Raw genomic sequence first — 21265 nt, forward strand, 5'->3', positions numbered from 1 at the left:
GTTAGAGTTGACCATAATCAGACAAAATTAGAATATTTTTAAGTCTATCAAGTCTCTTTGTGAATTTATTTTTAAAATCTACTAGATTAACACCAGACGATGAATTCAAACTGTTAAAATCATTATATCTTATCAGTGATGTGTCTAGATGCAAAAATTTCAAACTTTTGAATTTATTTAGTATAAAGTTAAGTAGTTAAAAAACGTTCAAAAAATAAATGCATTAAAATTAATTTATAATCATTCTAATTTTGACTGCTTGACTTAATACTAAATTAATTCAAAAATTTGAAATTTTTGCATGTAAACGCATGATCACTTGTAAGGTAGGATTCATTGTTTGAAGTCAATTTAATAAATTTTAGAGTTTAGTTTATAAAGAAATTTGATGAATTTTAAAACAACCTAGTTTTATTCGAATTCAAATCCTCTCTGGTACCACATTAGAGAATATTTTAGAATTATTGAATCTGGACCGTTCTTTTTAACTTGGCAGGAATCACAATTCCTAATAATATTGTCCGAATTTCAAAGCGACTAAGAATTAATCTCAAACCGTAAAGTGAAAGAAATCCGTTTTATTCAATGACAGAAATGAAATATTTGTGACGTTATTATTTTGGGACCGAATCGTCTGCCTCCCTGGGGGCAGGAAATTTCTGCCTCCAGAGTCACTGCGGGTGGACCCAAATTTAAAAACAGTAACAATAATTAAACCCTTTAACAGTAACTGATCACACCCCGCAGTGTCTCTGGGGGCAGAAATTTCCTGCACCGGGGGGCAAGAGATTCGGTTCCTATTATTTTTGTCATAAAAAAAAGTTTCCGTGGTGAATTCAATAGGAACCAATAAGAAACTTCCATGTCATGACTGTGGGAAAGAAGCAAGTCAAGTCAACAATTTATGTAACATGAGTCACATGACACACGCAAGTACGTAACACCTTTTTTTTTCTTTTTCTTTTCTTTATTGAAAACCCGTAGGTAAGTACGGAACACCTGATCTCTTCTTAATTTTGACATTCTGTTATAGAAGGGAAATTAGACAAAGCAACAATTAAGCGTGTCGGTTAACGGTCAGTGCACCAGTCTAGCTAACCTGACCGGTTTTTTTTCTTAAAGAATGCTCTCAACTTCTCAACGAATTTAGATCAGTGCAATACCTGGAATCCGTATCACCCCAGGTACAAGTGGTGAATCTAGATCGTTCATTCACTTGGCACAAATCTTAAAGCAGACCCCTTACAGCCTCAACTGCCACTGAATAGAGTTTTGCCTAAATAAAATTAATCTGAGCCGTCCATTTGTTTCAATTGCACCTCAGGTACCTGGGGGGACACGGACTCCAATACTTGACCGCCAGCATAGAATGAGATCTAATCCTCCATTTTAATCATATCAAAATGGACCCCTCTGCATTGAATTGTTAGGGGCGGACCCACATGGTTCCAGGAGGGGCCGTTCCTCTTGAATTTTGAGTTTTAGTGGAGATTTATCGGTTCCGATCAACTTTACTCTTAAATTTTTTTTGTTTCGCTCTGAATATTTGATTTAAACCTGATTCAATATTTTTTGTTTCCTTCTGACGAAAATTCTAAATCCGCCCATGTAATCGCTGTTGTGCAGCATCAAAGAGTTGCAAATAGTTGCTCATCTTGCAATTTGGTTGCCCATTCAAGCTTTCTTGGATAGTGTTGTAAAAAGCGTCTGTTTAGGCCGATTAATCAACTGGTTAGTCATTGATGGTGACTAAATCGTCATAGATTTTTCCGACTAATCGGTCGATTATTCTTAATTATGATTGATTATTCTCGATTAATCACTTGGCAGTATTTTGTCTGTCCGACAACTGCATACTGTTATTTACAACACTATTCTTGTACATGAATATTATTTTATTTATTTGGACTATGAGACTATTCCTTGTATTCTGAATTTGTTCCCAAATACTTCAATGGCTACCACGTTGTGCTGCTGAAATAATTGTATGGCAGTGAAGGAGTTGACTTTTATATTTTATGTAGATAATCCAAGGATGTCATTTTGGGTTAATAAAATAATATTAAAGCCAAGTAAATACTAAATTATTTTAAAATATTAATATTTGGTAGTAAGTAGTAACGATGTAAAATGAAGTGATATTGAATAAAAAAAAAATCAAATTGCTGCCATATGTTATGCTTTAATTTTACATATGGCAGCACAGAAGTTTCAAATTTGATAAACCTTAATATAAATCTATTTAGTATATTAGAATACTTTATAAAGTATTTAAATTTCACAGAAATTTCAAATTTGACTAAATGACCGTGTCTCCTTTTCAAAATTTGCAATCGGTCAATTACTGGCGTAAAAAAGAAAATCAATAAATTTAATTAAGGACAATGTAATCATAAACTAAAGTACTACTTTTCTTATTTGAACATACATTTCAGTCAACAAATGGGGCATTGATTTCAATTCCTGATAGCTGGCTTAATTATAAATTTATTTGAAGATACTATTTAATTTATTAGTCGTGCTTCGTGGGTTGATGACATTTTTCCAATAATTAAAATAATAAGATAACGGTTGTGCTAAATCTAAAATTGCTAGTATTATTAGTATAAACTTTAAACTAATTAAGGTTATCAAACGTAAGAAATGAGACAGTTTGAGTACTTGGAATTTAGATTTATTAATGACCATTGACTCGATACTTGGTAGTTTTTGCGTTTATACCCCTAAACTTTTTGTGGCGTTAAAACAAGATATACTTTCTTCTTGTTTTCGAATTATTCGGGTTCGGTTCGACGAGGTTAAAAGTCCGTGATTTGGAAATAATTCGGGTATAATTCACGAATGATTTAGAATTATCCGGACTAAAAATCTCAGTTTTGTAAGAGAGAAAAAAAATAAAACTAAAAAAAAATATTATGGGAAAATTTCGGAAATTTTTTGTGAATAATTCGTAAAATTCAGAAAAATTCGTAAAAATTCGGTTAAAGTTCGATCGATCGAATAATTCAGTATTCGGTTTAGCATCACCCAAAAAACAAATTAGTCGGATATAATTCGCGAATCTCGTGACTATGCTTATTTTAGTGCAAAGGTAAAAACTGAAAAGAAAAGCTTCCGAATTCATATAAAGTTATTGTGGGAACTTTTCTGTAAAGTTACTTTTTTTATTAATTATTTTACGAGGACCTACTCATAAAGACAACCTTTTTCTATATATATATTTTTTTTCTGTCGGTCAAACCTGTTTTGCTTTGGTCAAACCTCGAAATCACATTGTTAGAGAGAGAAAGAAGGCGCGCGAGACGTGATGCACTTGCAACAAAAATATCTCAATCTACGTTAAGTATAATTATATATAGCAAGTCATTTTTGAACATTAAGTTAACTCGTTACACAATTATACAAAAAATTGACCACAAAGAATCAACAAGTCGTCTATTGGTCATGTTCTCTGTCAAAATTTTACCTTTCATGGAGTCTATCTTTCTCTCTATTCCCCATTCAACACTTCCCTTATAATATATTCTCGTTCAAAGTTCAAACTTTGATGATTCCAACTTTCTCTCGGCATTTGAGCAAAATTATAATCTTCTCTTCTCTGATAGTTGCATTAATCTAGCTGCTAATTAGTTTTAGTTTTCTCACTGAAATCCTGTTTGCGATTGAATCGGGAAGATGAAATCGCCATTAAGGAAGTTTAGAGGTTTTGGTCGCCATGAAGCAAGGGAAGTGGCTAGTCATAAAACTCGACCGCCTCCTTCCCAGCCCGACGAGCTTGTTCATGCCTCAGAGGTACGTATCTGTTTCGATTTCGCAAATTTTGGGGGCTCAAGTCCTTGGCGATTGTCTTTTCATGTACTTGGGTAAATTTGTTCGTGAGTTTTGTTTCAATCTGAATTTGTCTTAGCGCTTGCTGTGTATCAAAGGGAGAAGGGGGTGCAATCCAAAGAAAATTTAGGATTTAAAATATCGTTCGCGTTAAGCCTTCAATGCGCAACATAGATTATGTTAAAAAAATTGTATTTTCCTTTGAGCTAATATGCAAATATATGCATTCAATTGTTGACCAAGGTAAGAAGGTAAAATAAAACATATTACAATGAGGTAAATTTTTAGGATATTAAAGTATATTGGCAATTGCGTAGCTAGTTCAGTCATGGATTCTATCCAAATGGGTAGGCATTAAATGATTAAATAATAAAAGTGGTGGGGCTCTGAGCCTTTTCCATTCAACATAAAGAGGAAACTTACATGATAGTGATGTTGATGATAAAACATACAAACAGATAAACAAATATGAAAGCAAGTCATTTCCTTTTTGTGTAAACCTTTTTTTTTTACTTAATATGTGGTTCATGGTAGCATTTTAAGCATCCTTTTCCTCTTGCTAGTTTTTTTTTTGTTTTTTGAATCTGGACATATTAATTGAAATAGCTGAAATTAAATGTAACCTCATGATGAGCCAAAAGACTAAAAATAAAAGTTCGTAGTTAATGCTCCTATAATTACCAAGGAAGTTAATGTGAATTATTTTGGACACTATAGGAGGTGCAAGGAATGAGAAATTGCTATGATAGCTTGCTTTCAGCTGCTGCTGCTACAGTTAATAGCGTCTATGGTATTTCTCTTAATTTTATATATATTTTTTTAATTTATACATGTATCACTGTGCCAATGTGTTCAAAGAGCTACGTTACGTTCAGTTCCTAATAGCGTACTAATGTAAAATTTTAATTAACGAGCTTTTATAAATGACAGAATTTTCAGAGGCTCTGGAGGAAATGGGCACTTGTTTACTCGAAAAAACTGCATTGAATGATGACGAGGAAAGTGGTATGTGGTTATGTACTGTCTGACTTTTTTGTCAGTTCCAGTTTGTTCAGGTTCTGTATCAGTTTGACTGAGGTCTATTACAATTTTTCAGGCAGGGTTTTAATGCAAATTGGAAAAGCACAGTTCGAGCTACAGGAAATCGTCGATACCTATGTGAGTTGCTATTGTCATTTTTTTTCAGTTCATAGGTCAGATCCCATACCATTTGACCAAAATGTACCTTTTTCTATTTACTTTTTGACCTGTAACTCTGTGCAATGCTTTAATTGACTAAGTGAACTCAAATTGAGGATGACTTGATATTTAAATAGAAAATTTTGGGGGGCCTCTATTTTACCAATCTGGTGCCCACCAGTTTGTCCGCACTATAATTTGTTTGCCATAATTGAGGTCCTTATGTAATTACACATAGGATTACAAGCCTCATGTGAATCGTATTTAATATCTTGCTTGTATAGAATAACTTGTGAGTATTTATCTTTTTGTTTTTATTTTGTGATGTTAGCGTAGCAATATAATTCACACCATCACAAATCCATCAGAGTCTCTTCTAAAGGAGCTTCAGACTGTAGAGGTTTGCTTCTTTCTATATGTGTTCTTTGATGATAATAAAATCTGAACTTAAATAAGTGCCTGAATTATAGTTTGTAGCAATACAGTCCGCAAAGGCAAAAGGGAAAAAAAGGGCCTTGTATAAATACTAACTTAACAGAAAAAATGTGGGAAAAATATAAAATATTACATGTAAATGCATAATTTTCTGGAAAATGGATGAACCTACCATAAGAAGCTTTATATCAGTATGTTTAAGTATTCTTTCTTATATAATCTTACTGCAGAAACCCTTTTCCATGTCTTAACAGGAAATGAAGAGGCAATGTGATGATAAAAGGTACAGAATTATGACTATTTCTGTGACAAATATCGTAGGCGACGTTCCCATGTTTTACTGGGCATATGGATGACTTTCCACTATTCATGCTTTCTGGGGCATAGATGAAATAAGCTATATTTTAATGCACCCAGGTTTTCCTCGCATGAGTCTAATTTCAAAAGTAACCAAGAACAATGATATGGTTGGTATCAAAAGCACTACAAGTTTGCTTTGGTTTCACTATAATACCTTCTAGTCTATTCATAAAAGTTTACCCAAAATAAAAAAAAAAAAAAAGCAAGGATGATTCTGAAACTTACCCCATACTCCGTACACATGGAAATTATAATAGTGACAATAACCTTGTGAGATGACACACGTGTTGTGGCATGCAGAGAGTACTACAATTACGTGTTGGCATCATACATGGAGAGGGGGAGGCTGAGGCACATTTCTCGAGGCTCAGCTGAAAATTATTCATCTGAGGATGTGCAGGTGGCACTGCAAGACTACCAGGATGAGGCTGCCTTGTTTGTTTTTCGCCTCAAATCCCTTCAACAAGGCCAATTTCGAAGCCTCCTCACTCAGGCTGCCCGCCACTATGCTGCTCAGGTATGGTTCGGATTTCAGCATGGTACAAATGCATGAGCATGCAATATTTTCATGGCATAATTGGGAATTATTTGAGTGTAGATTGAGACTAAATTGGATAATTCTGCATTGCTTGCAGCAGAACTTGGTTAAATTGAGGTTTTTTAGTAATTGAAGGTTAGTTGTATAAATTATGTCTAGAAGAGGTAAAATTGGGTGATTTCAAGTCAGTGTTGGATTAACTATGAAGCTTAATGGCACAGTTGAGTTTTGATTGAGGCAAAACTTCAAACTCAGCTTTGTTGTATAATGATGCATGTGTATTTTGCTGATGTTAATTTAATGTCAGATCTTTTTTTTGTTAGGCAGAATGGGCTAAAATTGAGGATCAATTGGTGTTAAGTTGTTATTAAATTGTGGCTGTCATTAAACAATTTAAGAAGAAGAGTTCTGTCAGATCTGGTACTAGAATGGTCAGACAAGAGATCAGCATGCAATTTGGGTGAATAAACAATCAAGTAGAAAAAACTAGAAAGAACAATTCAAAGATAACCATGCTGACAGTATTGGTCTAATTTGTTGTTATGTCTTCTTATTATGATCTTAGTTGACAATTGGTTTCATTGTTGTTTCTTATGCCAGTTGAGCTTTTTCAGAAAAGGTTTGAAGCATCTAGAAGCAGTAGAACCTCATGTAAAAGCAGTTGCAGAGCAACAACATATTGACTACCATTTTGCCAAGCTTGACGACGAGGACGACGACGACGAGAATGGTAGCGAGATCTATAATGATGATGATGGCGAGGATGATGAAGATGATGATGACTTTTCAATGGATGCTGGTAGTGATCATCATAGCGGTGATGGTCAGACAAGTTTCAAGCATAGGTCTAATGACCTTCCCATTTCTGGAAATTCCATGGAGGTTATATTCTTGTTTGGATACCATCTTAGTTTGTTTCATTTGTATGTTTGATTTTCTGTAGAAATGTTATTTTTATTATCTTTTTAATTTGCCTTTATTTGAAGCAGATAGATCAAGTAAATCAAATAGCAGATCCGGAGCCACTCAAGGAGTATAGAAAGGTAAACCTCTTTATGTTGTACTTATTTTCTCTAGCACTTCATCCATCATTTCACTTTATTTGCACAAAACACCCAAAATCTCCTCGTTCATGTGTACCAAGTTTTTGGTTATTAGTGGATAAGGTAATCGCTAATTAAGACAAGCTTCAGTTGCTCAAAATAATAACTAAATTGCACTTGAGTTTTGTTTTACTTAAAAACCATTCAACATTTAAACCTTGCTTGGTGTTGTTTAAATTAGTTTGGACATCGGGAAAAAAATAGCTCATTAGAGGAAGGGTCAAATTTGTGATTGATTAACTGTCAGTTGTTATTTGCAGTAACTTTAATCATTGGGTTTGTTTTGCAAAACAATAATTTAGCAGCATTTGACTCTAAATTTTCTTGATAAATGGCTGTTCTTCTTGAATATAGGAGAATATTAGCCAATTTTCGGACACGAGAAGCATTGAACCAAAGTCAAATCCAATAAGCCAATCAGCCCCATTATTTGCTATCAATCCGACACAAACACAATCTGCCGACCCATATGAGCGCTTCCGAAACATGCGGCCATCATCAACCCGTAAATGCTTCTCGTATGCTCTCCCTGTACCAGACGAAAACATCTCCGCCAAAGCCAATACTACTGTGAGCGCCAGCACCAATACAAGTACCAGCACTGGTACTGGTACTGACACTAACACCCCTAGCACCAACAATCAGCCAAAACCCAATAGCAGTCCTGTGGCTGGGCCTGCCAAACCAGCCAGCCTCTACCATTCGTCTCCTCTGCCAAAACATTATAGCTTCAAGCCTGCGAGCTTTAGCAAGAGTGGGCCACTCAGAATGCCGCCACAGAAGATCCGGAGAGAGGCCTATTCAGGCCCAATCCGGCCCGGGTATACCACCAACACCACATCAGCACAGTTCCCTCGATCTACATCACCTAAATTGTTCGCACGACCAACACAACCGCCCCCTCGTACCGCTTCATCCCCACTAATTAGTGAGTTACATGAGTTGCCACGACCTCCTATGGCTGGTAGGACGGCACCTGTACGGTCATCTCAACTGGTCGGGTACTCTGGCCCGCTGATGCCTAGGCGGCCATCAGTGACAACCTCCAGGGCCTCGCCATTGCCAACTCCACCAGAACCAACTCTGACAAGGACTTACTCAATCCCTTCAACTGATAGTCAGAGAATGCCAGCTGGTACAATTCAAAAGTTGGAGGGTAAAAAGGGAAGTTCAAGTGCCCGTCAACCAATTGTTTCAGAACCTGATGATGACACAAGGGCAAAAGGTAAGTATTTAAGCTGATATCTATCCTGTGTTTATACTTGTAGGAAGTTTTGTGCTTAATTACTCCTGTGGAACTTAAAATGATACGAAAATCCTTGCAAAATGGAAATTCCGTGCAGAGTATGATAATCATTCATGTTGTTACTTGCATGTATTGGAGATGTTTGCTCTGTAGGTCCTGCATTTTTTTTATATATATTTTTGTTTTACTGATATCAAAGAACTCTTAATTCTACTTTACAAAAAGCAAATTCGAGACTTAAAGAATGCCATCATCCCATTCAACATTTCTTTGTGTCTCCTTCTTCTTTCCTTCATCCTTCTGCTCTTCACAAATAGAGTGGTACAAAAAGTAGAGAGTTAAAAATACGCTAGTATGCAGAATGGAAGCAAATTCCTTGTTCAATTTCAAAAGCAAATTATTTAGTTAGTGCATGATTATTGTTTCTTAAACAGAGTCTGTTGATAGCTTTGGAATTTCTAATTATCTATTTTTAAAACTGTCTACATTTTCTTTTAACTACTGCAGGGAGTTATGTGTAATAATTGTTTCTCTGTCCTTTTTTGGTTTCAGGAATTAACTCAAGGTCAAATCTTTCGGTAGATTATGATGCAATTTTGGATTAGTTAAAACTCCCTATACACGCCACAACCTGACCATAAGAAAAAGATGCATTTTTTTTATTTTCCTTTTATGATGAAATTGGGGTGTTTATACTGTTCTAATAACAACTCAAAAGTCATTAAAAGAAAGAAAAGAAATTTTGACTCAATTGACATGTAAATCTAAAGTACTCATTTTTTTAATCTTCTAACTGGCACTACATTTCAGATTATATTTGTTTGTTTATTAGTTTTTTTTTTTTTTTTTTCTTTTGAATTGGCTATGGCTATATTCAGTTGAAAGTAGTTGATCTCTATTTTTACATCATCGGAAATTAGGATAGATGCATTTTGGTGGTGTTCTTTTTTTTTTTTTTTTTGGGCATTTTCATGCATAGTTTGTTAATGAAGTTGTGTGTTATAATTTCATTAGAATGGTTCGATGCTAATTTTTATGGCCAACTTTAAAAGAGTACCATGCTGAGTGAAATTCTTCAAGCAGAAATAAGCCTCATAAAGATTTTAGTCCAGAAAGCACTGTTAAAATATGCATAAAATAATAAATAATATAAGTTATTCATCCAGAAAAACTGAATGATTTTTTATTCCTATATAAAAAAGCTCTTTCCTATAAAATTATCTTCATTTTATAAGACAAATTACAAATTTTGTAATGTTACATTGTTGATGTCAGAAAAAAAATTATTATTACCTGTATATAATATGGGTATCTAAATTGGTCAATCTAAACATTTCGGTTAGACCGTCCTGAAAATGATAAACACTTTATATAAATTTAGTTAGAATTTAATATACATGGTTGACAATATATTTACAAGGGTTGACATTTGTAAAGACAAGTCTGTTTGTGGATTTATACTTCAATAACTTAAAATGATATTTAAATAGTTAAGGATTGACAATTAAACAAGTGATGATACTTCAATATTACGGATTGACATTATTTTTTTCATTATATATTCCCTAAGAATATAATGTAGGGAATATAATAATGAAAGAATACATCTTTCTTCCAATGTTAGTCCATGCAATCATAGGCGGACCTAGGTCAAAAGAATGGGAATCTACTGGTCTCTATTTTTAATTTTTTTTTTAATATTACGTATGATTTTTAATATAATTTAGAATAAAATGTCATGATATTGTAAAATTGACTTTCATTTTTCATAGGAAAATTTTGTATGGTTGATCTTCATTGTATGTTTGACCGATGCAACATACCATTGAGGACTAATTTGGATTTACTTTTCTATTCATATTTTATCTTTCATAAGTATATAATAAAGTCCGAACAGTACAAAATATGATATTTTTCTAGAACAACATTTAGCACATTTGATAATACATACTATTTTTCGTGCGAAAGATATAGATTCAAAACCTAATTTTTTTTTTTTTTTTCCGGATACACTTCAGCATCTTTTAGATTTCTTTCCTTAAAGTCAAATATGTGCCACTATGTAGAGAAATAGAGTTCACACCACTGCATTAAGTCCAAGCTTCTTGATTCAAAGCCTAACCTAATTTGAATTAATTAAAAAATTAAAGAGTATGATAACTTCTTTCCCTTAAATACTGGAACAAATTAAGGATCCCAAAATTGAAAAAAAATTATATACTTAACTCCCATCATAGTATTATAATCTATTGTAATTGGATTGACAGCTTAATGATAATTAAATCTACAATAATTTCGGTAAGTCATGTATATGCGCTGCACGAGCAAATAATTTTTTTTCCTCTTTTGAATTCTCTTTTGTCGTTCCAAAAACATGCAAACTTATAAGATACCAGTGACCTTGAAGGATTCAAGACAACGTGACATGCACACTTGATAAAAAATTACAAAAATAACCTACGGTTTGAGCACATTGCCTCTTTCTGTCTCCTCTGTTTTGGGTTTCATCTGAGCAAAACTACACCATAGAGAGAACAAAGAGACAGAGCATTAAGTGCGAATGGGAAAAAGCGGGATGAAGATGATGTGTTGCACAGGATTTCCGTTCGAGGAAGAGACAGGCTCTCACTCGAATCCTTTGCCCTTGCTCGGGTTTATTGTTGCATTCCCCATCGCCGTAATTTTTATTCTTCTTTGTCAGAGTCCATTGGGAACCAAGAGGCGTATCATCGTCTTCAACAATAGCTGCTGTTGAGGAATCGAGCATCCTTTTTTTTTTTTGCTTCTCTTTTATTACAAATTCAACCATGAAATTAGTAGATTTTTTTTTCCTTTTTAATTTTAGGCAACTATCTTCATTTTAATGAAAAATAAACATGTGTTTGTTCTCTTTGGACATAATAATAGAATTCTTTTATCATAGCAGCCCAGCACAGTTCTGTTCAGTTTATTGAGATTTGAATCTGCATTACATTATTCCGTTTGAACAATTCGAAGTCTTGGCAACAGAAAAAAAAAAAAAAATTTCTCTTTCTCACGATACTCGTTAATTAAGATAATTATACCAAAAATTAAGTTAGATACAAAACATTACGTAGATTCAGCATTGTAATATCTGGTACAACAGAGCTGGAAAAGATAAATGAAGCTGACCGGAGAAAGAGCAGAATCCTCACCTAAATGCTTGAATTCAAACCATCAATGCACTCTGCTATGTACCAAGAGAGAGAGAGAGAGAGACTATGCTTGAATATTTTTATCAGGTTACGAAAAATTGATATGACTAGCGGGTTATAGATTAATGTGAATTAATCAATTCATATTGTGGGAGAGGTAGGCAAAATATTTTAGAGTAGGCAACAACCCGATTATACATAGACCTATATCCGATTTTCAAATTCCAGAGATAAACAATTGCCTCCCTAATTCAATGTAGTTTCGCCACCGGTGCCTTCAGAGTAAGGAATTCAGATCTAGTGCAATGCATGACCGTGTAAAATGAGATCTGACTAGTCTGTTTTGATCTAGTGTAGTGACACGAGTCCTATCTCTTTACAAAGAGGTTGCAGGGTCAAATTTTCGAAAATAACATTTAAATGATGCTGGATGTACCGAGACCCTTTAATAAAAAAAAAAAACTTTCTTAATTTATTAATACAACCGTCAATGGGACTTTGCCACTGACCTTTAAAAAAAGAAAAAGAAAAAAGAAGTTGCCTACTGGCGAATTGCCAAATAATAAATAAAAAAACGAAAACGAGCTCCATTTTTTTGTTTTAAACTATTTTTCAGAACATAAATTCAAATAGTGAACAGTAAAGTAGATATCTTTTATTTATGGCCATTATGTCCTACCTCTCACTGTACTCGCGTCTGTGTGTGAAAAGTCCACATAAGTGTGAGTAGTGATTCCAAATCTAATTCAATACTAACAAAAGCACTAAAATGTTTCTCACATTTGAAGCAGTTCTTACTTCTTACCGATGGTAACTCTGTAAGACCAAAATTAACGCAATTGAAAAAAAAATCCAAAAAGAAAGCATTACAAAAACTGTACTGAAAAGAAAAGGACAAGTAGGGAAAACAATCAGCTGCTGTCTTTTTCCAGCACCTTTTTCTCTTCATCTCCAACCAAGGGCTTGTCTTATGCCAGAAAAAATAAGACCCAAGGACCTCCCAATTATATATGTGAGAAAATATGATATAGCATTGCTAATGTTGGTAAAGGCACCTCTTATCAAAGGCATCGATATGTCAAACAATTCTAGAAACAAGCTGAAATAATACCTCCTGCAATCAACAAATGGCAAATATTATAACAAAGCAAAGCATGCAAAATTTAATTGAAAGCCTCACAGCAATTGATTACTGTAAATAGTCTGAACAAGCTCTCGTGAACTATAAAGAATTGGTTATTGTTAGAGGCCTTTTACTCGTTTTTCTATTTGTTTTATTTCTTAATGAGGTTACATAAGAACTTGATCAATGCACAGAAATCAATATGTTAACCATTATTATCTTTCAGAGTCTAGCATGAATTCATGATACTAGCTAAAATTTTGCCATCGGGTGAGAAAAGCCCCACAAATTGTAATCTGCACTTGGATATTGTAAAACATAAGTAAAAAAATAAACTAGAGAGAGAGAGAGAGTATACCATCCACTCAAGGCTCTAAGCTCCTTGGTGCGTTTCACTGACAAGGAAAAAGGGACTAGCTGTATGTACTTTCCTGAAGAATGTGAGGCTGGTTTTGCAAAACCAACCCTCCACCAATTTATATTCTTGCTGAGGTTGCCATTTGAATTCTCTTGCTCTTTCTGGCATATGATATACAGCTCAAATCGATCTTCGAACATTGACACAATTGATTCAAAGTATTGGTTCAACCACCAATTTAGTGCCACCTAATAAAATTAACAATTACACATAAAATATAATTTCAATACTAAAGCAGAAAAAGTAAAAGGAGATGGAATTTTTTAGTTGACGATCGAATGAAAAAAAGAAAAGGATCACATTGGGGCCTAAGAAACAATGGAAATTTTACCATAGCCCTGCATCTCCTGTCAAGGCAGAACAGAACACCACATAGGGTTATTTTGGGTACGTTCAAGGAATATGCCGGAAGAGAGGAAATAGATGGGTGATATAGTTCTCTGGTACTACATTACATATTGAAAGTCTGTATGATAAGGTACTAATTAAGATTACCTCATTGCGCAGCTTTTGGAGAGCTCTGGTTGAAAGAGAACACAACACTAAGCTAGAGCTGCTATCCATCTCCTCACTGTACCAGTCACCATCTACAGAGATAAGCTCTAGATAAACACTTGCTATTCCATCTGCCAAGAATATTAGCACATCTTCCAATAACTTTATGCCATGCTCCATGAAAAATTTAGCATCATAATAGTTAGGATCCCTGAAATTTGCAACAACGCCAACAGTAAGAAATATAATAATGACACTATTCAGCTGTTTGCAACAAAACATATAAATTTATATTTGCACCAGTTTGTTAAGTGCCATCTAGTTCTTCTGGCCCAATGGGTATAAAGTGAATCAAAAGTGAGAGCATTACAACTACATACATATTAAATATGCATCTAAAAATTACTTGCAATATATTTAACCTTCCTGACAATGACTATACATTTTACAGTTGTACTTGGCTGACCAGATAACTTCTTTTACAAATACAAGGTAAAATATTATTACCTAACAAAACCAAATCTTAGGAGGAATATCAGATGGGAATAGAGCTCAGCCTTCCCTGATGAATTCAATTTCCTTATTATTCTATCATCTTCTTTCAGTTTTCTTGTTATCACATCAGACAGCTTCTGAAGAAAAGACAAAAAAATGTGAAATTATAAACTAAAAGAAGAAGTAAAAAAATAAATTAAATAAGCAATGCCATGTGTAGCTCTATTTCATGCAAAACCAATTGAATACTTAAGGATAACCACAACCAAATTATAATACAAGGTCCAAACTACAAGAATATGTAAAACTGGGGAACAGAGTATAACTCTATATGTACCTTGCTGAGCTGGTTTTTCTCTAGGGCTTGTTCCCCTTCAATCCATTTAATAAACACCGGCAGAACCAAACCCTTTATCAAATCAGATGATACCACAAGCCATCTCCCCCATGCCAAATTCTCTCCATCTTGCAAGATACCATTCACCTGAGTTTATAAAAAGGGACGATGGAGTGAAGATACGGTACACTTGTATTGTTTGGTTGTAATAACATTTGTTCTCTTGTTGGTGTTTGTCTTTCAGGAATACTGTTTATATATGTGTGTGTGAGTTCTTTCTTCTCATTGTCATTGCAAAAATGTGAAGATGGTTTGGTTCACTGCTGAAAGTCACAACTAGGAGCAACAACAGTAATTTGGTATAATAAAAGAACTCAAAATCTTCCATATATACATGAGCATCGAGAGAATAGAAGAATAATTAGAAGAAAAATATATATATATATATATAATGCTAGATGTAAATAAAATAATGGAAGTATATCTTGCCTTGTCTTCTAGTTGTTGCAAAGTGATTGCAAGGAGTCTGAGCCTGGGATCCATGTCAAGGGCAAGGAAGTTAAGAGGGGCATATTTGGACCGTTTCTCATACTTAATTTCTCCAGTTTGAGTTTTGTCTTCCAATGCCTCTGAAAGCTTATTCCGAGCTTCACGCCATAAATCCTTGCTCCTAAACTTGTCAGGCCTAAAATAAAGTGAAAACTTCATATCTGCCTTCAAATTTAAAAAAAATATGATATACAAACTTTGCAAAAAAAAAAAAAAAAAAAGAGGAGCAAAGTATCATGCTCATCCCCAACAAGGAGAAATAGGGGGTTCTTCATGGTAATTTGGAAAGAAGTCCAAGATATGGGATATTAGGTATTGCTTCAGACCTTTCACACAGGAGTACAAACCTTGATCCTGCATTGAATAATTTTAAAAAAGTGCTAAAGAAAAATAGGTTGTTTTCCCCCAGTATCATCCAGGAGTTGCAGTATTCTGGGTTTCTGCTTTCTAAGGGCACAAGAAAAAAATTCCAGTTCTTTTCAAAATAGCCATTGACCCAATATAATGATTGAAATATGACAAATTTACCAAAATTATTTTGCAAATAGGCGCAATCTTACCTACCATTTACAGTGTTATTGAAAGAGGTACTTGGGGTAGAGATGTCATCATCACTCATGTTATTCAAGAAGCTTCTCTGGTGTGGTACAACTCCAGCCAGGTATGCAAGTAGTATACTAACAGTTAGGAGCGCTTGATCAGCTGATGAAACCCAGCTTAGTGCAAATGGACTCTCTGAGCTTATAAGTGACTGGAGACAAAAGCACTCCGTTAGACGAGACCTCAATGGCTGGAATTTTGGAGGTGTAGAATGGAAAATAACTTGGTTTCTCTTAATGCAATTCCTGCAAATGAAACTATAGTTTAGCCTTTGTCTATTTTTTTCATTCTGATTAATTGGTGTTCAATTGCACAACTGAGGGTCAATTGAGGCTACAATTGAGATAACTTAAGACGCAATTTCAAAACAGTAATTTTTTCACTGACTGGGTTTAGTTAATGTAGATTTAACAGCTGTTTATCAAATTAAAATTCTTAATTGAACTGAATTTGTGGATGATTAACAATTCAAATAACAAACACATATTTTACTGACAATGCCAGTCAAAATCAGAAAATGACATGAAAAGAAGCAGCACTTGCATTTTACTAGGGTAAAAAAGTAGTCATCATAAAGTCAGGTATTCGGGTAGCACTATAAGTGAGAAAACACATACAACCTATTACCAAGAATAACAAAACACACCTCTGGTCAATTTTCGCAGGTGCATTTCTCAATTGAACCAGATTGCATTGGGTTCGAGCCCTTCTCAGATGAGATTGGGACGGTATTGTCGCCATGGCACATTCAGCCATTGTGTAACTAATAGCCTCCTCTGCATCAAATGAAGAGAGAGAAGAGAGCAGTCAATCAGTGATGCGACACAAAAGAGAAGGGGACACAGATTAGGGTTTTTCGAAGTAGCCGCTGGAATGAATTACCTGAAAACGGAGAGCTCTCTCTTGGCTTCTACGACCTCATCTGAGATTCTGATTTCTGAACCAAAACACGCTCGTAGTCAATTTCTCGCGGAGATGACCCGTTTCATCAATTATTTTGCGATTTTATTTTTTTTATTACATGTTATCACCTATAAACCGTCCGATTTTGCTTTTCAATTCGTGCGAGATCACAAGGAAAATTAACGGAAGGGAAAACGCTATTTCTCGTCCAATTCACATCCTCTCCGTTACCTGAAAAGGGAATCTTTTACGATTAGTGGATCCGGACCGTTCCTTTTTAACTTGGCACGAATCTCAAACCATAATACTGCTCCTGCGCAAACTCGAATCTCAAACCATAAAGTGAAGGAGATCCTCTACAGTACTTGGGAGGATATGAATCCATTTGCCGTCTCCCTCTCGAGTCCGTGTCCCCCGGTATCTGAGGTACAATTTATAAATCTGTCCAGATTAATCCTAGCTAGGCCAAACTCAATCCAGAGCAGTGTTTTAAAATGCGGTTTTGTTCATGCATGCGAAAGACCACTGCATACCGCATATGCGATATGCGGACGCATATGTGGATTTTCATGCGGATTTTAAAATAAAAATTCACGTATATATATATATATATATATATAGAGTTGGGCTATGGTGCATTGCAATGCATGGAGGGGTTTGTGCATTGGACCATAAATCTAAAATTCAAAATTCAAATGGCCGATCCAAACCGTTCATCTTGTTCTCCATATTAATATGTGCTTGGAGACCAAATTTTACATTTTTCTGAATTATTTTACTATTTATTAAGTATTTTACAAAATTGTTGATCCAACGGTGGCTTAACAAAACAGTAAAATCAGCAGCCACCATTGGATCAACAATTTTGTAAAATACTTAATAAATAGTAAAAAAATTCAGAAAAATGTAAAATTTGGTCTCCAAGCACATATTAATATGGAGAACAAGATGAACGGTTTGGATCGGCCATTTGAATTTTGAATTTTAGATTTATGGTCCAATGCACAAACCCCTCCATACATTGCAATGCACCATAGCCCAACTCTCTCTCTATATATATATATATATATATATATATATATATATATATATATATTCATATTCATATATTTGAATTTATTTTTACGTAATAACATAACCAACAATAATTTTTTTAATATAAATTTTAATTAAAATACAATCAAATTATCAAAACCGCATGGAAGACTGCATGGCCGCATATTTCAGTCCGCATGGCCACATATTTCAGTCCGCATGTCCGCATATTCAGACCGCATGGCTGCATATTCGGACCGCATATGCGGCCGCATGGAAAAACTGCATGGGCATTATGAATACGGCTGCTGACCGCATACGCATATGCGGCCCATGCGGCCGCATTTTAAAACACTGATCCAGAGCCAATTAGGACTGTAGGAAGTCTGCTTTGAGATTCGTGCCACATGAAAAGAACGGTTCAGATTTATAACTTGCACCTCAGGTACCTGGGTTGATACTGATTCCTCCCTTTCCCCGTAGAATTCGGATGTCCTTAAAAGTATCTTAAACTTAAAGTTGCGAGTTACTTTAGAGCCTGTTTGTTCTAAATTAATGGGAAGTTCATCTCACGCGATATAGTCCAATAACTAGACAGGTTGTATTCAAAAACTTCGACTGAAAATGGGTTCCCAAAAAGGTCCGATTTTTAGTATAACTTAATAAAATGTATTTGGAAGAAGAGCAATATTGACAACAGCGATCTCAGTTGAAATGGTTTCTTGAATGTGATCTTAATACTAAATTCTTTCATATCATTGCTTCTTCTCGAAAGAAGAAAAATATTATTAGTAGTTTAGAAATTAATGGTGATATGATCAATCTATGCTTTTACGACATATTACAGATTATTATAAAGGCCTTATGGGGTCTTCTTCCACTAGGATAGTTTCTTTACAAGCGGATTTATGGACAGCTTATGATAATTTAACTTTGGAACAACGTATCTCTTTAGAAACTCCCTTTACATTAGAAGAGATTAAACATGTAGTTTTTGAATGTAATCCCTCTAAAGCACCTGGCCCAGATGGCATGTCTTTTCAATTTTATCAATCTTTTTGAGAAATCATTAAAGATGATTTACTTAGAATATTCACTGCTTTCTATAATCACGAGTTAGATGTATCTAAATTTAACTTAGCTACTATTTGTTTAATTCCAAAAAAGGATGATGCAATTACTGTACGAAATTTTAGGCCTATTAGTTTAATTAATTGTAGTTATAAGATCATTACTAAGTTACTAGCTAATAGATTAGCCTTAGTTATGGATTCTATTATTGATTCATCTCAGACATCATACATTAAAGGAAGGTTCATCCTTGATAATGTAGTTAGTGCACGTGAAGTTTTGCATCAAGTTAAGATTAAAAAACAGAAGGGGGTTCTGTTTAAATTATATTTTGAGAAGGCTTTTGATCATGTTAATTGGGATTTTCTTTTAGAAGTAATGCATGCTAGGGGCTTTGGACAAAGATTTATTACATGGATCCGACTAACTTTAGAAGGAAGTAGAACATGTGTTAATTTAAATGGTACTTTAGGTCAATATTTTTCTTGTAAGAGGGGGGTTCAATAGGGTGACCCACTCTCTCCTTTTCTTTTTATTCTAGTTACTGATGTACTTAACAAAATTTTACAACGAGCTAAATTGGGCGGATATGTTGATGGGTTAGGTGATTTCCGTCATATAGGCAATATTATGAATCTGCATTTTGCAGACGATACTTTACTTTTTCTTAAAGCTGATAAGGATATTCTATTGCATATTAAATGGCTTCTTCTTGCCTTTGAAAATGTTTCCGGACTTAAAATAAATTATGATAAAAGTGAAATGTTCCCTCTCAATTTGTCTGATCTTGAATGTGAGGAATTGGCTACTGTTTTAGGATGTAAAGTAGCTTCTTTACCGCTTACCTATCTAGGGGTACCCATTAATAATAAAGCATTAACTGATATAGATTGACAACTTTTAATCGATAAGATTGACAAAAGACTTCAAAGCTGGAAGGGATCTTTACTCTCTTTAGGAGGTAGAGTCACCCTTCTAAACTCCGTGTTATCTGCAATTCCTTTATATTGGATGTCCATGTATAGATTACCCGCTAAAATTAGGAATAAGATAGATAAAATTAGACGCAAATTGCTTTGGCATGGTGGAAATTCCACAAGGAAAAAATATCATTTGGTAGCTTGGAGGGAAGTTTGCAAAAATAAAGATCAAGGTGGTTTGGGTGTATTGGATTTAAAGTTAATGAATCAGTCTCTTTTAGCTAAATGGTGGATTCGATTTCTAGATAATTCTGTTCATGGTACATGGAAATCAATTATTTTAAGTAAATATGGATGTAAAACCAGCCCTTCAGTGTGTTCTCCATTTTGGAGATCAATTTTAAAAGACCATGTGATGATTAACTTAGGTTTAAATAAAGAAATAGGTAATGGTAAGTCTACGACTTTCTGGTTAGATAGATGGTACAATGAACATGCTCTACAGCATCAGTATCCAAATTTGTTTTCAATTGTTACCAATAGATTTGTGTCTGTGGCTGAGGCTTTTGCTACTTCTTATTTACAACTTAGTTTTAAAAGACAATTAACTGGTATATATATGAATGAATGGTTAGCTTTACAAAATAGATTATTTCACTTTACTCTATCTGACCAATTAGAAGATAGGATTATATGGAGATGGTCCACCGACGATAACTTCACTGTTCATTCTTTTTATAAATGGTTAGAATATGGGGGCATGCCTAATTCTGAATATGACACTATATGGAAATCTCATATTTCATTAAAAATTAAAATATTTTTGTGGCTTGTGCGAAAAGACAAGATTTTGACTAAAGTTAACTTAGTAAATAAAGGTTGGCAAGAAGATACGAAATGTATGTTTTGTGATCAAATAGAGAGTACAGAGCATCTTTTCGTTCAATGTTCTTTCATTGGCTTAATATGGAACTGGATAGCAGATCATAATAACTTTAGTTATGATTGTCACACTTTGGAGGATTTATGCATGATTGATGCTTCTATTCCTTTAAAAGATAGATTATTAATTGAATTATTACGAGGTGCTGTTCTATGAACTATTTGGTTAGAACGCAATAGATTATGTTTTAATGTTAGTTCTCCTTATTCTATTAAGGTTATTGGTAATAAGATTATAGCTTTGTCTCACTTTTGGTGTAAATCTAGAGAAGATGATTCATTCTCTAAATTAAATCTTATATTGCCTTTTGATGTTAAGAATCTTCCAGATCTCCTTCTGCTGGAAGAGGACGGAAGCTCAGATACGACCCAAACTTTGGACCTCCTAGTGCAGGGTTCTGGGGATGGCAACCCCCCATATCCAATGTTTGGCGTCGAGGAAGAGGATGAAGACTTATTAGATTTATAGCACTTAGTTTTATGCATGTTATGATGTTTTTTGTATTTTTTTA

The 21265-nt window shown here is 34.3% G+C and overlaps 2 protein-coding genes across 6 annotated transcripts; one reads left to right on the plus strand and one right to left on the minus strand.

Annotated features, from left to right (window-relative positions):
- The first annotated feature begins 3488 nt into the window (after positions 1–3488).
- On the plus strand, positions 3489–9493 carry LOC144552193 (uncharacterized protein At2g33490-like). 2 transcript variants are annotated; one of them, XM_078300329.1, is made up of 11 exons: positions 3489–3792; positions 4546–4618; positions 4759–4833; positions 4925–4986; positions 5339–5407; positions 5697–5725; positions 6103–6319; positions 6941–7222; positions 7330–7383; positions 7798–8668; positions 9242–9493. In XM_078300329.1, exons 1-11 carry the CDS (start codon positions 3676–3678, stop codon positions 9292–9294), a joined length of 1902 nt encoding a protein of 633 aa, XP_078156455.1. In that variant the 5' UTR covers positions 3489–3675; the 3' UTR covers positions 9295–9493. The 2 variants fall into 2 exon arrangements, with proteins under 2 accessions (XP_078156455.1, XP_078156456.1); XM_078300330.1 differs by lacking the exons at positions 3489–3792; positions 4546–4618 and having other exon boundaries at positions 4775–4830; positions 4929–4986.
- Positions 9494–12584: 3091 nt separating this feature from the next.
- Positions 12585–16886, minus strand: LOC144552194 (phosphoglycolate phosphatase). Of its 4 annotated transcripts, none has more exons than XM_078300334.1 (9): positions 16765–16886; positions 16529–16658; positions 15843–16127; positions 15223–15418; positions 14734–14880; positions 14409–14533; positions 13902–14112; positions 13347–13594; positions 12585–12979 (listed from the first exon to the last, which is right to left on the minus strand). In XM_078300334.1, exons 2-9 carry the CDS (start codon positions 16636–16638, stop codon positions 12811–12813), a joined length of 1491 nt encoding a protein of 496 aa, XP_078156460.1. In that variant the 5' UTR covers positions 16639–16658; positions 16765–16886; the 3' UTR covers positions 12585–12810. The 4 variants fall into 4 exon arrangements, with proteins under 4 accessions (XP_078156460.1, XP_078156459.1, XP_078156457.1 ...); XM_078300333.1 differs by having other exon boundaries at positions 14409–14530; positions 15223–15435; positions 15854–16127; positions 16765–16868; XM_078300331.1 differs by having other exon boundaries at positions 15223–15435; positions 15854–16127; positions 16765–16859.
- Between the last annotated feature and the right edge of the window lie 4379 nt (positions 16887–21265).

This window comes from Carex rostrata, chromosome 3, assembly GCF_964058835.1.
Source record: "Carex rostrata chromosome 3, lpCarRost1.2, whole genome shotgun sequence".
Lineage (NCBI taxonomy): Eukaryota > Viridiplantae > Streptophyta > Magnoliopsida > Poales > Cyperaceae > Carex > Carex rostrata.